General features: G+C 42.3%; 1 protein-coding gene across 3 annotated transcripts in view; it reads right to left on the bottom strand.

Moving 5' to 3' along the window:
- TRAPPC8 (trafficking protein particle complex subunit 8) overlaps window positions 1-20,039 on the bottom strand; it is a 69,559-nt gene that overhangs the window by 35,321 nt on the left and 14,199 nt on the right. For all 3 annotated transcript variants that reach the window (XM_029068767.2, XM_029068764.2, XM_029068766.2), the window contains 7 exons: window positions 15,810-15,899; window positions 15,170-15,344; window positions 9,361-9,514; window positions 7,571-7,664; window positions 5,835-6,094; window positions 2,946-3,061; window positions 2,061-2,211 (listed from right to left, as the gene is read on the bottom strand). In XM_029068767.2, the coding sequence (XP_028924600.1) occupies window positions 2,061-2,211; window positions 2,946-3,061; window positions 5,835-6,094; window positions 7,571-7,664; window positions 9,361-9,514; window positions 15,170-15,344; window positions 15,810-15,899 (1,040 nt within the window). The remainder of the gene's footprint in view (window positions 1-2,060; window positions 2,212-2,945; window positions 3,062-5,834; window positions 6,095-7,570; window positions 7,665-9,360; window positions 9,515-15,169; window positions 15,345-15,809; window positions 15,900-20,039) is intronic.

The following is a 20,039-nucleotide window of genomic DNA, read 5'->3' as shown; positions in this document are numbered from 1 at the left end:
TTCAAATTCAACAGTTCACAGTTCTCCCCCATTTTCAAGGCCCTTCTGAAATCACAGCCCTGCCAGAAGGCCTTCCCTAATTAACTTATCTCCTCTGCTTACCTACAGTTCAGCATGTCTTTACTACCCAAGCACTCACAACCTCCTGAACTATTTCCGTACATACTTTGCTACCCTGTTATTTACACACTAATTCATGTACATGTCCCCTTGTCCTTCTTCCTCTTATTTGTAATTCATGTTAAAGTTTTTCACCCCAGATTTTAAGGACCTAAAGGGCAGAGAGATCTAAAATTCTACTGTACTCTCCTAAACCTCTAGTTCAGTGCTCTGCACACAGTAAGTGCTAAAATACTACCAACTGAAAAGCTATTTCAGATACTCAAAGTTTAAACCAACAAAATTAAGCTTGTCCCCCTTGGACAGGGGTATTTCCAATTTTTGTTACAACAAATTTTCCCTCCCCTCTCATTTATTTGCACTAGCCTTGGTTTAGGTGACACTGACTGGATATGTTTCCAGTGTAATAAATGATCAAGGTATTAGCTGCTAACTTTATTTAGATTGTAGGTTTCTTGAGAGCAGGGCTTGTATCCTTTACTGAATTGTACTCTCCCAAGCACTTAATTAGCTAATGAATGGCATTTATGGAGAGCTTACTGTATGCAGATCATTGTACTAAAATGCTTGTTCACTTAGTACAGTGACCTGCACCCAGCAGACTCTCAATAAACGTAATTCTTTAATGGCATTCGCTGAATGCTCTCTAGGCACCAGACACTGTACTAAGTGCTGAAATGGATGCAAGCTAATCAGATTGGACACAGTCCACGTCCCACATGGGGCTCACAGTCTTAATCCCCATTTTACAGAGGCACACAGAAGTGAAGTGACTTGCCCAAGGTCACATAGCAGATGAGTGCTGGAGCTGGGATTAGAACCCAGGTCCTGACTCCCGGGCCTATCCGTGCTCTATCCACTAGGCCATGCTGCTTCTCTAACTGATTGATTGGTTTCACTTCAACAGCTTCCAGACATCCCACTTTACTAGATTCACAATCAATTTTGATTTTAGCAACAACTTTTATTTCAGGTCATAGTGATATTGGGCAGACTGATTTCTTTCCAATCAAAATTACAGAAAGCAAAGTAGGAGATACTTATACTTTAAGAGGCTTCGCTGTAACAAAAAGTGACAAGAATATTCAGGAAGATGCAATTCAATGGAGATCTCCTAGAATAAGAACAGTGTCCCAAGCAGACTTGTGACCTTGTGATCACGAGACCAGCTTCCCAAGACTCACTGCAATCGATCGACGGCATTTGAGTGCTTACTTTGTGCAGAGGACTGTTCTAAGCGACTGTGAGAATACAACATAAAAGAGTTGATAGACATTTCCTGCTCACAAGGAGCTTACAGACTAGAGCATTGGGAAGATGTAAATATTTGGGTACATTTTTAATACTGTCTCACTGATATTGCCGTTTACTAACAGACGCTTTAGGTACAAGAGCTGTTTCACAAGAGCACCCTCAAGCTTAATTCTCCATTTATGAAATCTTTAAAAATGACTAGAAACTAACAGTACTACCTTATTCACCAGGCACCTCCCAGAACAAAACTAACCTTGGTATTAGAATCATCATACCATTTGAGAAACTACTCCAAAATTATACCTTTGCCCTCAATAAGGAACAATTTTGACTTAACAACGAGAAGGAATGGATTGATACAGTCTTTGTAAGACTGCAAGGTTTTTGAAGGCTGGGATCGTGCCTATCTTTACTGTTCTCTCCCAGGCAACGCTTTGCACAAACCCTCAGATAAATACTATACACAGACACAAACAGAAAAACTCTCCACTGACAACACCCTGACTTAGATCTATGAAACAATTTCAGAAATCAATAAAACATCCCATCCAATACAAGTTGAAGCAAAATTCATAATACAAAGCAGAGATCTGCTTCTGGAGCATCCCTTCCCTTTATGGTATTTCATATCCATAATTTCTCAACTTTGATGATGCAGTGAGAATATGATTTACTCATATACCAACCAAGGCGCCGGCAGCATAAAGCATTGCTTGATCATTTTGGAAATCTTTTTTTGCGGTATGATAGCAACTGTACGCCAAGTCATAATGTTGCACTAAGAAACACAAGTCAGCCATTTTCCTGATTTGAAGTTCTGGAGCTTCCGGTGGGTACCTGAAAATACAGAACATGCCGGAAAAGAATAAACATAAAAGAGTGGATGATGAAGACTAATCAACTAATGCCTTATCAATGCTTCATAAAACTACCCAACTGCATCTGGGGAATCATCAGGAAAATCAGTGGCCCTTGCCACTTGGGAAGGAGTTGCTTCTCCAATAACACTGAAAACAGGGTTTCAACATCATCATCATCGCCAGTGGTATTTATTGAGTGCTTACTGTGTGCAAAACACTTGGGAAAGTGCAATACAACTCCACCCTTGGCACGAATTCAACTCTGGCTTTGTAAGTCACTTGACATAGAACTGGCCAAATTGGGAGTGTCTGAAGGAGAGCGCTGTTTCAGTGTCTTACGCTTTCCTCTCAAGGCCTCTAATGGACAATGCCCTCACAGAAAGGACATGGAAAACCCAAAGGAACTTGGATTTCAATGTTATTTAACACATAACAAATGTATTACAACTGCAGCTCTACTGCCTTTCCCAAGTTTTTATATTGTTTAAGCCACTTTAAAAATTCACTTTTATAACAGCAAGAATATAAGAAGAAAACTTCATACCTCCAGGTGTTTAAAGTATCCTTTAAGGCTTCCTAAACTATATATTATATAAAAGAAAAAACCTTACAAATATTTTAAAATAAAAACGCATCAAAAAATTTTTTGCAGGACATTAGTTATGGCCTGACAATGGGAAAGAAAATTAAAAGCCAAAAGGTTTCACTCACAACAGGCCAGATGTGCTTTTCATCTCATTAATGCTCTTCTCTGGAATTTTACTTCCACTAAACCATTTTTTCGTTGCAGAAAATAATGATCGGCTCAAACCTTTTCTTGATATCAACTGGGAAAGAAAACGTGTGCTTTAATAAATTAAAGATGTACCTTTTCAAAAGAAAGTATCCTTAATAGCTTTAACAGGGAGCTCCTGTCCCTTCCCCAGCTAAAAGCGCTGTTGGAACAAAGATCATTTTGTTCAAAGTACTGGTCCACAACTTCGATCCATTTATTTGTTTTCATGCAAATCATTTACGTTAGACTTTGAATGAGCATTTTCTCTGACAAAATTAAATCTAAAAATATCTGAAACGTAAGGCTACCCATTGCACCAAAAAAGTTAAATATCATCAAATGCAAATAGAAATTACGTTATCAGAATGCATTTATAGGACCCAACCTATTTTTTAATTCCGCTCTATTTAACTGAACAAAATGCCCCAGCTCCCGCCACTTTTGATACTTACATACCCACCCAAAAAAAAATTAATGCTAACCGATCTTCCTTGAATGCGGAAATTAAGAATAATAATAATTGCGGTATTTGTTAAGTGCTTAGTATATGCCAGGCACTGTACTAAGGCACTGGGATGGATACAGGCACATTGAGTTGGAAATGAATTACGTGCTCAAACATACACCAAAAACAGATCCACAGCAATAATTCTGGTGAAAACAGAGGCGGGAGGGAAGCCCACTAAAGTGGGGAAAGTCTCCTCCCATTGCCCAGGGTGACTCTTCTTGGAGGAAGTAGCCACACTCACCGGGCTGTGGCCTCCTGTCCCATCACCCCCTTACACATTTTACTCTGAAACCTCCCCCAGGTGGAGATTCTATCACCTGACCAGTTTATTCTCAATATATAAAACCAGGCAGACAGGAAGAACTCCTCAGTGACTCCAGATATTGTTCCTTCCGGCCATTCAAGACCAGTGGCAGTCCTCAAACGCTCTTTACCAGCAACAAAACTGCAAATATTGACTAGCAGCCATTTTTTTTATAGCCAGAGGCATAAGTGAATAAAAACTTTCCAATAGTAGGACTAACACTCAATTCATAGCCAACTATTAGAAACTGCATTCTGCAACTGTTCTGTCAAAGAGCAATAAATCTTAAAAGTACCAATCAGAAAATCTTATGTCTCAATCACAATTCCTACAAAACAGAGAAGCCACATTTTTGAGTGACAAAATCTGATGGGCTTCCAACTGGACATGTTCTCTGAGGCTTCTACTATTTAGTTTTTAAAAAAATTCCAATCTTTGACAAGATTTGTTGAAACTAATATCAGGTCTTCTCTCGGGTTCCTCAACCCAATACTGAGTTCACCATCATGCTCATGAGATACACCTGTCAACCAACAGTATTTATTGAGTTTCTGTTGAGGGGAAAGTCCCTCTATTATAAACCTGAAAGAGTATATAATAGTAATAAAAGTACCTCCCCTTAAAAGTCTTATAATCAAATGTAAGAGATAGACATAGAATACGATACTAACAGGAGTAAAACAAATCCATTTATAACAAAGTGCTACAAGTGACAGTTGGAAAGAGAAAATGTAATGGGGAGAGCCTCCTGGAAGAGGCGGGATTGAGTTCATGAGAGTCCTGAAGGTAAAAAGATCTTGTGGTCTGAGAGATTTGAAGGGAGAAGGTCTTAATGGATAGAACATGGGCCTGGGAGTCAGAGGACCACCACTTGTCTGCTGTGTGATCTTGATTTATTTGTGCCTCAGTTTGCCCATCTGTAAATTGGGGATTAGGACTGAGTTCCAGGAGGGGACAGGGACAATGTCCAACCCAATTATCTTATATCTACCCTAGCACTTAATACCACAATTATTATTATGATGAGAAGCAGAATGGCCTGGTGTATAGAGCATGGGAGTCAGAACAACCTAAATTCTAATCCCACTTGACTGCTCTGCCACTCGACTGCTCGGTGACCCTGGGCAAGTCACTTCACTTCTCTGTGCTTCATTTACCTCATCTGTAAAATGAGGATTAAGACTGTGAACCCAGTGTGGACCAGGGACTGTGTCCAACCTGATTTTCTTGTATCCACCCCGGTGCTTAGTACAATGCCTGGCACATAGTAAACCTTTAACAAATACCACAATTATTATTATTTCTTCCACACATAAGAAAGGGTCCCAGTGAAAATGTCACTGGGAATTAGTCTGTGTTCCAATTCAAATCACACTATATTATGGGGTGAACATTTTACATAATTTATGTAAGATCAAAATAATTCAAAAAGCTATTACCTTCTACAAAGGAAGATTACTATACATCTCACTATGTGGTTCACAGGCCTCAGTAAGCACTTAAACCAACGTGTGGTGGCTTCCTAATCTCACAGATGCCTACCTTCACATTTTGAAACCCATGATTATATGAAAGGAAGAGGCAATTAACTGTATGGAAGCACCTGGGTGCACAAATTGGGGGCACAAATTGCCTTCCTGGGTCCCTCCCAGTTCTCTCTCCAAAAGCCTGTGTTACTGCCTACTCAGGAGGAAGAAAAACTGGTAGGGATGGAGGGGAGGTCTGTATATTTAGAAATAAGATGTAAACTATAAAAATGAATCAGAGGAGACAGTTTATTTAGGGCAAGGTGTTTCCATTGCTTTATAGATTTAATGAATATTTTATGCAAACACTTGTGCTTCTACTAACTGTATTAATCTTGATGTGGATTTCAACATAATCACCAACAGAACCATAAGACTCAGCCTAGAAAGGGGAAAAGCAGTTTGCCCCAAAATAACTGGATCATTCTTCCCCTCCTCAATCTCTCATTGCCTAAGTAGTATAAGAAAATCAATTTTTAAGTCTCACCTGATCGTTTAGCTGCCTAATTGTTTTTTCTATATGTGGCAAAAGTCCCCGAAATGTGAATTCTTGAATGAACTGTCTGATTCGATCATGGTCAGTCAGGGTCAAACATACGCCGTGAAGTATTCCAGTACTTGCTTTCTTTGTTTCATGCAAAGATCCAGACGATTTCATGTGATCAGTGCCATCAAAGCTGCTGCCAGGATCATTGTGATGGTCCAATTGTAGAGGGTGAGCTTTAAAATTATTCGGTAATCCGCTGACTGAAAAACAAGATTTATTAACAACTGTCATGTCTGTTCAGCCCTTACTTTATGTCAAGCACCGGGGTAGATACAGGATAGCTACAAGCTATCTATCTTGTATCTACACTGAGGTAGATACAAGATAATCAGATCACAGCCCCTATCCCCATTTTACAGATGAGATAACCGAGGCTCAGAGAAGTAAAGTGCATTGTCCAAGGTGACAGAGCAGGCAAGTGAGGGACAGGAGATTTAAACCCAGGTTCCTGATCTTGTGGCTATTTCCTTGAGGCAAGGCTGCTTTAGAGCAAAAGAAAATGCATCCCATTTAAAACTTCGAAATCTTTTGAAATTAAAATAGAGATCAAATATACTTTAAATCTCTATAATCAAAATTATTAGAAATAACTTTACCTCATACCCTTTCAAAATGAAAACTATGAAGATAGAATCATAAAATAATAGTGTCGCAATGATGTAAATATAATCCTACAACTAAAAACCTAAGAGAAACTAAATCTACTTACCGGAAGCCCAAGAATAACTGGAAACAATAAAACGCAGCTGAATATTCATTGTCTAATGCCTGTTTTGTAGCAAACTAGAGGCCTTTTCATCAAAATTATAACCTGCTCTTGTTATGTTTCCAGTTCCTAAAACTAATGAGTACATCAAAACTTATCTATGATGACCAGTTTTACTTGCCTTAATTGGTCTCTTACTATAGAAAATTATGAACCAATAAAAGCACGGAATTGTTCAACACAAATCATGCTCGCCCTCTCTACCCCCAAAAGGGAAGGGAGCGAGAGGGACAGACAAGAGCCCAACCAACCAGCAACATTTTTTGCTTTTAAAATTGTGTCCATTACAGTAGTTTTTAAAAATCCAAAAGTCAAAAATGGGTACTGGGGAGGACAGTTAAGTCACAGTCCTGAGACTTTTAGACTGACAGCCTGCACAAGCAATGAATTTGCGCTCTTGACCCAGGGGCTCACGTTCCTCTGGGCCACGGAGGGCGACAATCGTGCAGTCGGGTGGAGGGGTAGGGGTGGGGGGAGGGACAGGAGAAGAACGTGTGTGCACAGCTGTGGAGAGCATGCTCACGCCATCTTCATTCTCACAAAGCAGCTCCAGGCAGAACTGAGTCTAGAACCCAGGTCTCCAGCAGGGCGAGGTCTTTATGCAGATTATCCTCAAAGTAAAGAAATTCATTTTTCTACATTTCCTTTAAAGAGACATCATTAGCTACTGAGAAAAGTACTTGCCAACCTGCCCACAAGCATGCTTCAAAAAAAACAAAACAAAACCCAATGGGATTTACTGAGGGCTTACTGTATGCACAGCACTATACTAAGTGCTTGGGAGAGTACAATATAACAGAGTTGGTAGATACCTCCCCTGCCCACAGAGAGTTACAATCTAGAAGGGGAAAAAAATATAGCTAGTGTCTTGGAGAAAGGAAAACACAGAAGAGGAAAAAAAATGTGAGACCTTTGACTTCACTGTCCAATCCATCCAATGAAATTAAGCTGCTCTCAGCATTCTTGTTAGAGGTTACATTGGATGGACCGTCTTCATAGGTTTCCTATTAAAATAGAGAAAATACAGATTAAGACACTGCTCTCTAAACACTTCTCCACATCATACTAACCCATGCACAAATGTGAAACCCAGAGAAAAGTTGAAAAACTTCCTCAGAATGTTAAAGAACAGAAAATTTTTAAACTGTCACATGTATATATTTGGTTTGGGGATTCAAAGATAATGATATGGAGAGTGAGCACAACACATTGTATGTACGTGTGGAAAGAACAATTACTGTATGACCGATGGCCTAAGGTTGCCTATCCTTTGGTTTGTTAGTAAGTTTGCCTCGTAGACCAGTCCTATGCCTACCAAGTGGCAAAAACATTTGAATTAGAATATGCACGTCTTTACCCCACACATTTTGGCTAGAGTCCTATTCAGGAAAGTGTGTCTGACAACACAAGCTTGTTTGGATAGAACGCACCACAGAGTCAGAAGAAATGATTCGTTTGCATGCACGTTAAGTGCAACAGACACGGTTATGACAACAGGGCTTTTTTCCCTCCTGCTGGACTTCGCAAGAATGCAATGCTGCACTGTGGACTTGGACCTCAGCTAGTCAGGCACTCAATGTAAACTTATTCAATTTGAACGATGCAAATACTCTCTATGGGTTTCCTGGTGCCTCTGCCCAAGGACGGCTCTTCTATTTCTGATGGCTTCGGCCAAGTGGACCTTCCTGTCGGATTTGCCTTGAGTCTGAATCATACTGCGGATCAAAGTCCTTGCCCTTATTTGAGACGGAGACTCGATTTTCAGGATCCAAATTATCTTCTGCATATTAAAATCACTGCAATTCTTGTGGCCATTTGATTTCGCATTAATGGGAGAAATACCAATTATCGGAAATCCACCATCGCAAATTCCCTTACTGCAGCTACACTATCACGATTCATTGTTTATGACTAAGTAATTGCTTATTTGCATCGATATCCTTCACTTGCCATAACCTCACTGCATGCCTCTAAAGCAAGAAAATATAGACAGATGCTCAGTAATTGGGCAAACTAGACTGATTCCGCTTTTCTAACTTGTTTCCCATCAGCTGCTTCTTTTGCCTCAGCAAATGAGGATGTCTACTTCTAGAACTTCACTGATATTCTGTGTTTCAAAATCCCTGCATTAGTATCTATTTTGAGGCACATTTATGTTTGTGAACAAAAAGCGAACCTCCAGATTTACAGCTCAGAATCCATGCTTCTCCACCACATAGTTTTATTTGAGAAAGGAAAGCATTCAGCACACGCTGGCAGGATTCCCAAGAAACGTAATCTGTGTGATAACTGAGCCTTGCTATCTTGCAAAAGCGTACTTTTCAAGATGAAAAATCAGAGTATGATCAGGGAAAGATCAACTAATTCGAGGTTATAAAATATCATGTACGACTTATTTTAATAGTACTCCCTCCTACTTACATTGTGAGCAGTTTGTGGCACAGAGACTGTGTCCAAACTTATCTTGTATCTACCCCAGCAATTACTACAATGCTTGGCACATAGTAAGCCACTTAATAAATGTCATTATTATAACAATTGTGATCACCTTGTTGAGCCAAATACGTTGGCCTATCCATTAGGTAAGAAAAGTTACACATTGGCAAAACCAAAACAAGTCGTCTTTCAGCAAAAATTACACTAATTTGGACAGAAATTGTTTCACAGAAAAATCCAAGTAGATTACTTTTCAAAATATACCTGGTTTTGAATACTATTTTTCTGGAGGTACTGACTCCAAGGATCTGGTATCTGTTCATCAGTTCCCCGGTTCGATGTTCGAGAGTTAATTTTAAGTAAATAGCAACCCTGAGTTCCATATCTCTGCTTCATTTCTTCATAAATGGAATCTGCTCTGAAATACAAAATAGCTGAGTAGTAACCAACAGAATCACACAGAAAGCAACTTCTACTCCAGTGTCTAAAATAAAAACTGAATTATAAGGAAGTTGAGATTTCAAACTGTGATCAAAACATTTAAACTTTTTTCTACAAAGAATTAAGAAGATTTTGTCACTGTAAGATGCCTGAGACCTTGAAATAAAGCATGTGTTACAACAAAAACCAAGAAAAGAAATGAATTAAACTACCTGGAGGCTAGTTTAGGCTGAGATTTTTCCATTTAATTAAACCCTGATGAGACCGAACAAAATAAGGAAGTGTTCCAGCTAGAGTTGTAATATAAACTTACAAACCAACATAAGGAAGAAAAAATGTAAAGTCACATTAAGTGGCCAAATTTACACAAGGAAAATCCATTGTGCATTTGAAATATGAAAGGAGGAAAAAAAAATGGGCTAAAGCAGCCTGATGCTGAATAAAACCTACAACCAAGGGGCAAGAAAAAAACCTGCTGTACTCAGTGAAAATCAAGTTTGATGAACATGCCAAAACAGACAGGACATCTGAGGATGATTAATTTAGTGTAAGAGGAGACAAAAGTGGTTCAGGACAGGATGAAATTTTTAAAGAAAGCTGCTTCATTCTTAAATTTGGCCTACGAAGCAAAGGAATGAAAGCTCTAATAACAGCTGGAAAGGGATTACTAAACAGTATTCCTCCCCAAAACATTTTTCTACAGAACATACAGATTTTTTTCCCCCATTATTTGTTAAGCACGTACTATGTGCCAAGCACTGCACTAACTTCAGCGGTAGAAACACGCTTAATCAGATTGGACGCAGTCCATGCCCCACCAAGGGGCTCTCAGGATTAATCCCCATTTTACAGATGAGGCAACTGAGGTACAGAGAAGTTAAGTGACTGCCCAAGGTCACACAGCACATCAGAAGCCAGGTCCTTCAGGCTCCTGAGCCTGCGCTCTACCCACTAGATCTTTCTGCTTCTCATCAAACCCTGTGACCATCATATCCTTCCACAAATTCAACCCATTTCAATTTTCCGTACCACTTAGAAAGGGACTGGGCTGACTCAAAAATCATTACAAGAAAATCTCAGCATAAATGCATAAAGATGAAGGAGCCTGTGGTTTCCTTGCTTTCAAAGTAAACACTCGGCCAGAAATACCCCAAAAGTGGCCTAACCAGATCACTCAGAACTGACTCCCCAGGAATCTCCCAGCATTCCGTGACCAGTCTGGCCTTGGCTCCAACTAAACTGGCCCCCAGAAGCCAATTATTCTACCATCTGAGGACCACTGTTCCATACCAAATCCCATTCAGTTAAACTCCAGTTCCAACATGACTTTCCTTAATCTGTTCCCATACACTTTGGAATGAATCTCTGGTCACTTCTAAATGAAAAATCAATTTCTTGTCCAATTCCCAACCTTGAAAGAAGACATTTTCCTAATTCCAGTACTCACTATACCCTATCATCCCTCTTTCTTGGCTGGTATACAGATGCTCTGATACAAAATAAGACATGCCAGTGTGGCATTTTCTAAAGGTGCTTTTCATGTAATCTTTAAAATGCTCTATTTTTTCCCCCCCAAAACCAAATAACCCTCTTTTCCCCCTTCAAAATTTGTTGCCACAAACACATCTGTTCCTCTGGTAAACAAAAAATTAAGCCTGTTATTTAGTGGAAGGTTAGATTAGAAAAACTGGTTAAGAAAGAAACAGCACTAGGCCAATTTGATAAAGTAAGGGCTCACCAGGACCCACTGGTCCCTTAAATTAGAGTGACTGATTAAAGACATCATCATCAATTGTATCTACAGAGCGCCTGAGTTCATTCATTCATTCATTCATTCAATAGTATTTATTGAGCACTTACTATGTGCAGAGCACTGTACTAAGCGCTTGGGATGAACAAGTCGGCAACAGATAGAGACAGTCCCTGCCGTTTGACGGGCTTACAGTCTAATCGGGGGAGACGGACAGACAAGAACAATGGCAATAAATAGAGTCAAGGGGAAGAACATCTCGTAAAAACAATGGCAACTAAATAGAATCAAGGCGATGTACAATTCATTAACAAAATAAATAGGGTAACGAAAATATATACAGTCGAGCGGACGGGTACAGTGCTGTGGGGATGGGAAGGGAGAGGTGGAGGAGCCGAGGGAAAAGGGGAAAATGAGGCTTTAGCTGCGGAGAGGTAAAGGGGGGATGGCAGAGGGAGTAGAGGGAGAAGAGGAGCTCAGTCTGGGAACGCCTCTTGGAGGAGGTGAGTTTTAAGTAGGGTTTTGAAGAGGGAAAGAGAATCAGTTTGGCAGAGGTGAGGAGGGAGGGCGTTCCGGGACCGCGGGAGGACGTGACCCGGGGGTCGACGGCGGGATAGGCGAGACCGAGGGACGGTGAGGAGGTGGGCGGCAGAGGAGCGGAGCGTGCGGGGTGGGTGGTAGAAAGAGAGAAGGGAGGAGAGGTAGGAAGGGGCAAGGTGATGGAGAGCCTTGAAGCCTAGAGTGAGGAGTTTTCGTTTGGAGCGGAGGTCGATAGGCAACCACTGGAGTTGTTTAAGAAGGGGAGTGACATGCCCAGATCGTTTCTGCAGGAAGATGAGCCGGGCAGCGGAGTGAAGAATAGACTGGAGCGGGGCGAGAGAGGAGGAAGGGAGGTCAGAGAGAAGGCTGACACAGTAGTCTAGCCGGGATATAACGAGAGCCCGTAACAGTGAGGTAGCCGTTTGGGTGGAGAGGAAAGGGCGGATCTTGGCGATATTGTAGAGGTGAAACCAGCAGGTCTTGGTGACGGATAGGATGTGTGGGGTGAACGAGAGGGATGAGTCAAGGATGACGCCGAGATTGCGGGCCTGCGGGACGGGAAGGATGGTCGTGCCATCGACGGTGATAGAGAAGTCTGGGAGAGGACTGGGTTTGGGAGGGAAGATGAGGAGCTCAGTCTTGCTCATGTTGAGTTTTAGGTGGCGGGCCGACATCCAGATGGAGACGTCCCGGAGGCAGGAGGAGATGCGAGCCTGAAGGGAGGGGGAGAGGACAGGGGCGGAGATGTAGATCTGCGTGTCATCTGCGTAGAGATGGTAGTCAAAGCCGTGAGGGCGAATGCGTTCACCGAGGGAGTGAGTGTAAATGGAGAACAGAAGAGGGCCAAGAACTGACCCTTGAGGAACTCCAACAGTTAAAGGATGGGAGGGGGAAGAGGCTCCAGCGAAGGAGACCGAGAATGACCGGCCAGAGAGGTAAGAGGAGAACCAGGAGAGGACAGAGTCCGTGAAGCCAAGGTGAGATAAGGTATGGAGGAGGAGGGGATGGTCAACAGTGTCAAAGGCAGCAGAGAGGTCAAGGAGGATTAGAATGGAGTAGGAGCCATTGGATTTGGCAAGAAAGAGGCACTGTACTAAGTGCTTGGGGAGTACAACAGGATAGAGTTGATTGACACATTCCCTGCCCACAATGAGCTTCCAGTCCCTTTGAGACAGAAACAGTCAGGACATGTCACCTCCTTCCTCAAAAATCTCTAGTGGTTGCCTATCCACCTCTGTATCAAACAAAAACTCCTCACCATTGGCTTTAAAGCAGCCCATCACCTTGCCCCCTCCTAACTCACCTGGCTTCTCTCTTTCTTCAACGCAGCCTGCACACTTCGCTCTTCTGGTGCTAACCTTCTCACTGTGCCTCCATCTCGCCTGTGTCACCGCCGACCCCTGGCCTAGGGCCTATCTCTGGCCTGGGACGTCCTCCCTCCTCACACCCACCAATTACCCTCCCCACCTTCATAGCCTTACTGAAGGCAGATCTCCTCCAAGAGGCCTTCCCAGACTAAGCTCCACTTTTCCTCATCTCCCACTCCCTTCTGCATTACCCTGACTTGCTCCCTTTGTGCTTCCCCCTCTCCCCATCCCACAGCACTTATGAATGTAGCAGTAATTTATTTATATTGATATCTTTTTATTTGGATTGATGTCTTTTTCTCCCGCCCTCCCAGACTGTGAGCTCACTGTGGGATTGTCTCTACTGCTGAACTGCACTTTCCCAAGCACTTAGTACAATGCTTGGCACACGGTAAGCGCTCAATAAATATGAATGAATTAATGAATGAATGAATCCCAACCTAATCAGCATTTTGGGAAGTGGGGGGAAAAAAATCACCAGAAAAAAGGAAAGCACCATGAGATGCAAGATGCTGACAGTTGGGAGGTGGCAAGGCTAGATAGCAAAGTTAGAATGAAAGTAAAGCAGAAGTGAAAATTCAAGTTAACCCAAATCATGTTTGATTTTTCCAATAACCCTAATCACAGAGACTTAGTCCTTTGTACAGAGCCAGTACATGGCCACTCTGACTCACTGTACTAATTATTCACAATGTAAAACAGAAACACCCAACATGGAAGGGTCACTGTTTCTATCTGAATTAAAGTAACTCTGCACAGGAATGATTTAGAAAGGGAGGTGCTTGTTATTTCCAACAGAGGAAACCAACATGTTTCGTTCCGACTGTGGCTTTCTGCATGTGGGTGTGCATACGGCACTATTTTTCCGAGAGACTCAGAACATTTTAGCTAAGTTTTGTTAATGGACAGTACTTCTCAATGTCCTGTGGGGACAGAAGATAGCTTCCCACTTACTCCTTCATCCCAGTAAAAATGAGGCCAAATTTCCAGACTTAAGATACAAAAACTGATGAGGGAGATCACGGAGCAGGAGAACAGAATTCTGGAACCAAAAGCACAGATGATAAAACAAAACAGAAACTGAAATTATAAAATGATAAACAGAAGCAAAAAGGGGAGGCTGTAAGCAAAATCAAAGACAATCCCCCTAACCCCACTCCCCTGCCCAAAAAACAGAAGGGTGAATAGGAAGGAAGAGTGAAAAGAAGAAATTGCATAAAAGCTCAGTGGCATCACTAAAGGGCCCTTATAAAATTTGATTGTAGGAAGAGATGATGAAGATGGAGGAATGATGGAGGTTGGACTCCCAGCGAGGAGGAGACAATTACACCAGAGGAGTGCAGAGAGGTGAACAAGGGGGCCTCCAAGTTAAGACCAAATGTGATATGAAAAGCAGCATGGCCTAGGCAAATGAGCAGTCCTGGGACTCAGATGATTTAGGTTCCAATCCCATCTCTGCCACTTGCCTTGGGCAAGTCACTTTACTTCCCTGTGCCTCGGCTACTTCATCTGTAAAATGGGGATAAAATATCTCTTCTCCTCCGCTCAGACTGCGAACCCCTTGTGGGACAGGGACAGAGTCTGATCTGTTTTCTCTTGTATCCACCCCAGTGCTTAGAGTTTGGCAAACAGTAAGTACTTAAATATCACAATTATTATTATTGTAATAACAATGACAACACGACTCACAGTAGACTAGCTTTGAAGAAGAGGAATAGACGAGAGGAATGGAAGGACGGGAAAAGGGAAGAGGCAAAGAAGCACAAACGATACTATGAGAATGCCAAAAGCATTAACGTTCGTGATTTTCCTAGATGTCAGACTGTCCAAAGTATTAGCAAGTTCCATCTAGTTTAATACTAATTAACTCTTCACAGTAAACAGTGCTTATTTAAGAAGTTCCAGGCATACATTTAAGACACCATTCTGATTAATGTAATGTCTAATCAAGACCATGCAAGAGTTACAAACCCACCTTTGTTCATCTCCTGCACTTACATCATGTAACAGCACATAATATTTGAGAGTATTGGGTATAAACCATTTGGGGTAGGAATAATCGCTGCTGTGCTGAATTCGATGTTGTTCTTGTGACAACTTCAAAAACTGTTCCACAGGTTCAGGTTCACTAGAAGAAGCTACCAGCATACCTGGCAAACCACTTATTAAGGTAACAATTACTTTGCCATACAGATGAAAGCTCTTCAAGGGCAGAAACCGTGTCTTGTCCTTCATGTCCTCTGGCGTCCCTTCCTTTGCTGATTAATTACAAAAGTACCAAGAGGCCAAACAGGAAAATCATCATTCCTATTCTAAATTTCCCCTACTTCCAATGGTTCCTAAGTCTTAGTTAGCACAACTGATCTAACCTAGGGGAGTACAAAAGAGTGACCACATGTCTTTCTTAATCTCCACTATTAACCCATCACCAACAATATCCACTGGCCCACTGACACCAAAAGCTTGCCACTTTAGCAAAATATCACCACCCTGCTCCACTCCATTCTGTGAAGTCCACTCCAGAAATTTTTTCTCTTTGAAAATTTTACAGGTCTAATATTTCCCATAACACTGTATTTAAAAGGCAGCAACCTATATTTACAGTCAAAGGATACATGCTAAATAGTGGTTTAGGAATTCGTGATCTGACGCTGGCATCGACTGAAGAAAACTCTCTCTGTATGACTCAAACCAGGGTGTAGTAGCTGAAACAGACAAGAAATAAAACCGGTTAAAACATTTATAAGTACCTATATGGTGTTAAATGAAATCTAGTAGTAAAAGTGAAAGATAAAATCAGAACAGATAAATCCATTTCCTAAAGGTGCAACCGAAAATAATGTGGCAAGAGCTAACTTTTTTTAATTCTGTGAATAGTAAGGCCTACAAGATAAAGAACAGAGATTTAGAATATTAAAATTAGAGACAGTATTACCACATTCACACCAAACGTCTCCTCAATCCAGCTAGGGTAAAGCCACATAGCTGAACTGTAGTTTAACAAAACCGAAAAGTGTCAAGTTTCGAATGTGCAAAATCCAAACATTTTTTGCAAGGATTTATTGGGTCATGCATATAATTCCCCCAAGCACACATTCCAATAGCCTTGTTTCGTCTTGCTATGAGTATGAAGTGCAGACTATAAATTACACTTGTAAAACTGAGGTTTCACTTGCTTAAGCTAAATAATTTTGCTATTGAAGCGTCCTGTCTTGGGAAATTGTCTCTAGTTTCAATACACCGTAAGCACTTAAATACCACTATCACTACTATTATTTGACCTGGCATACATTAATTCACATAAGGATTCAAAGGAAAGTGAGGGGTTTTTTTTAAAACTGTGGAAGCAAATAAATTTTAATGGTCTTGCCCCAGGCCCAAAATTGCCTGCAAGCTTGCTAATAGAATACAATGGGTGCTGAGCCATGTTCCAACTTCACATACGTTGGGAAGTTGGGCTACAATGCTGGGAGAGAACAATCCTGAATGTACATCCTACTGAGGCATAAATGAGCTCTTCGGGTTTACAAAACAGAAAAGTTTGCCACTCTAATAGCTAGGAAATAACAAGGTTCAGTTAGTTCTCAAGAGAATAAGCAGCTCCACAGCAACTGAATCTCACTCGCCAGCAAATAACAGATGAGAGATCGCATCCGAAATCCTGAGTGGGTGTGAGAAAAGAAACTTCTCACAGGCTTTAACCAATTCACGGAGGGCTTCAAAGAAATACACTGATTCTGAAAACAGTATAATTTCCTCCTTTTCAGGCCTCCCCTACGGTTGAGGTTTTGTATTTGTGAAGGTGAATGTACCTCTCTTTCTCTAGGACTTTATGATTCTGTGTATTTAACACAAAGCAACTGATATCGGAAAGACAAGTGAAACCTTATTAAAGGTAAGTATATAACTCTTCTGCCACACTGACAATCAACCAGTTGCACTTCATGCTATTTTCATTCTGATACAATCCAGTTTAAACATTACTGGAAAGTAAATATATTCCACTTGATCTAGAAACACGAAAAACAGTGAGGTCTAGAGAGGCAGACATGAGCATTAGGAGAGTGCTGAGAGAGATAATCTAGGTTTTTTGTTTGTTAAAAATGGTATTTGTAAGCACTTATTCTGTCAGACACTGTACTAAGTGCTGGGGTAACAACAAGCTGATCAGATTGGACACAGTTAATGTCCCATATGCAGCTCACAGTCTTAATCCCTATTTTACAGATAGGGTATCTGAGGCACAGAAAAGTCAAGTGACTTGCCCAAGGTCACACAGCAGGCAAGAGGCAGATCCAGGATTAGAACCCAGGTCTCTGCTCTTTCCACTAGACCACGCTGCTTTCCAACTCAGAGCACAAAGGGAAAAGGGAGAAGGGGGGAGGGGAGATAGATTGTTGACAGCATAATCACAAAAAACTACGACCGATGATCTATTATATGCTGAAAGAAATTAGAAGGTTGAAGAGAAATAGTTATGGTGGCCTTCTGACTTGACCAAGAGGAAATCACAAAAGAGCAGGCACTGTAGAGGATGAAACAGAATGGGAAAAAAAGTGAGGGAAAATGCAGAAGATGGAAATAGATTGTGAATAATGACAAATTCAATCTCCCGGGCCTGAAGGGGTGCAAATGCTATATGGAATGATAGGGGCGACACTCTCCTGACTCCTGTTCTTCGGCATCACTGCAGCCTGAAGCCTGGATTCCATTAGAATACAAACCCCAACCCTATAATATTAGTGAAAAACTCCAGAATCTGCAATCGGTAGTTGGGCAAGGTAAAACTGCACTTCATTCCCTACTGTAAAATAAGCCTAAAGTAGGTTGTGTTACCTCAATCCTTAAACACATACTGAAAAAAGGAGGAATGAAACCCTGTGAGGGACGCTGGGCAAGTGCAAGAAACTGCAATGCATGTTCCTCTAAGATCTCCACTGTGACAGACTATTTCAAATTTCCATAAATTCTCCCAGCTTACGACGACCTCAATTTAGGCTCGGCCACATGGTCTCTGCCAGGGTTGGTAACCTTTCTTGAGCAAAAGAGCCCAACCAAATTTATGCGCTACAGCTCACAGCACAACACGACCGTGTCATTAAGTCATGCTACACCTGAAGGGTGGTTGCCTCCCAGCGACAGCTGTTGCTCCGTCCTGGCTAGCTCTGCCCTGTGGCCCTGCCCCGCTTCCAAGCCCCAGCCGGGAATGGAAGGCAACTGGGGTGGGTGGCACGATGGGCCGGCATGGGCACCCACGCCACCATCAATTCTGCCCTGGTTGGCCTGGGGACTACAAGGGGACCAAGGGGTGGTGCTGGGCAGGAGATGATTTCAGCCTGGGACAACTTTAAAGGACCATCTTTCCCCACTCCCACCTGCAGCAAAGTCTGACGGTACAATGCCCTAAAGCTCCCTTAAGTCCCTCTGCTGCTCCCAGAAAGCACAACAGACCCTGCTTTGTGAGCAGAGGCGGGGAAAGGAGGAACGGTGAGGAAAGGAGGTGGATCCCTCTCCATAGCTCCAACAGTGGAGGCTTTCCTTCTGCAGGCCCAGCCGGGCTGAACGGGAGGGGAGGAGGAAGGTCAGCGCCAGGTCCAGACAGCCGAAGGGCATCTTTGTCCTTGAGACCGACGGCAAAGTGGTCCCGTGGCAGAGACGGGGAGAACGAAGGCCCACCGCAGCCCTGAGCAGGCAGGTGGGCTCTCTCGGACCGGGTGCCGTTCGTGAGCCTCGGGTGGCCGACGCCTGGTCTATGTCCTACTTCAATAAGAAACCAAATCAACCCAAATACCAAAACAATTGGAGAAACCAGTTATTTCACCAGGAAATTTAATAAGACTGAAAAAACTACAATATTTCACAGTGGAGTTAAATCCAATTAGTGCACACAGTGCTTCGGAATAATTTCAGGACTTTCATTTCTAACTCAAGTGTGGATTATATTTAATGTAAAAAAAAAACAAACAACTTTTTATTTCCTTAAATCATCCAAACCACCTATGGAATTGGCAATAACAGCCACCATGATTTCATCATGTGACACATCCATGCATGGTTGACTGACTGATGGATCTAGGGCACCTGGTAAAAAACCGTCATGTAGGCACAACTGCCTCAGCGCTGCGGACCCCCTGGTATTAAACTGGAAGTTGCCCTGCCGGAACACCAAGGCACCACAGCACTAGCCTGTGCAGCCCCTCTACCTTTCACACTGAGGCGAAGGGCAAAAAAGTGGGTGGGGATTCTGGGGGGTGGCCATGTGTGCAGTACAGACCTCCAAGGTTCCCACATCCCCGCTTTCTAATTTACTTTTGGTAGGCAGAGCTACGGAAGCTCCCGAGACCCGTGCCATCAGCCCAGACACCCACCGTTTTGTCCTGTCTTTGGGCAGAAGGGGCCCCGAAAGAAGGAATCGTCTTAGCTGCTGGTCCTCCAAAAACGCTGGTCTCCAAGAGATCACATAGCCCCGCGGGACCAGGTGGACGCCAGAGGTGATCCCATAAGCACACGTGAGATCTACAGGACCAACCTCAGCATTCTTCCCATGTTCTTTTGCCTGTGCACTATCTGGACTTCTCCAAATTCCCTGCCTCATTCATTCATATTTATTGAGGGCTTACTGTGTGCAAAGCACTGTACTAAACACTTGGGAAAGAAGAATAAACTGAGACATGCCTCCCTTGGAGGAGGCACAGAATTGAAGTGTGTATGTGTTGGGGGGTGGGAGGAGGGAAGTGCTGGGATTCATTTCTTTCAAACCATGGCTAAACCATAATGTTAGGGGTCCATGCCCCCAAAACTCAGGTTATAGTTTTATTCATTCATTCAATAGTATTTACTGAGCA

Source organism: Ornithorhynchus anatinus, chromosome 7 (genome assembly GCF_004115215.2).
Source record: "Ornithorhynchus anatinus isolate Pmale09 chromosome 7, mOrnAna1.pri.v4, whole genome shotgun sequence".
NCBI classification, from domain to species: Eukaryota; Metazoa; Chordata; class Mammalia; order Monotremata; family Ornithorhynchidae; genus Ornithorhynchus; species Ornithorhynchus anatinus.
Note: the sequence above shows the minus strand (reverse complement) of the source record. Positions and strands in the feature narration are given on the sequence as shown.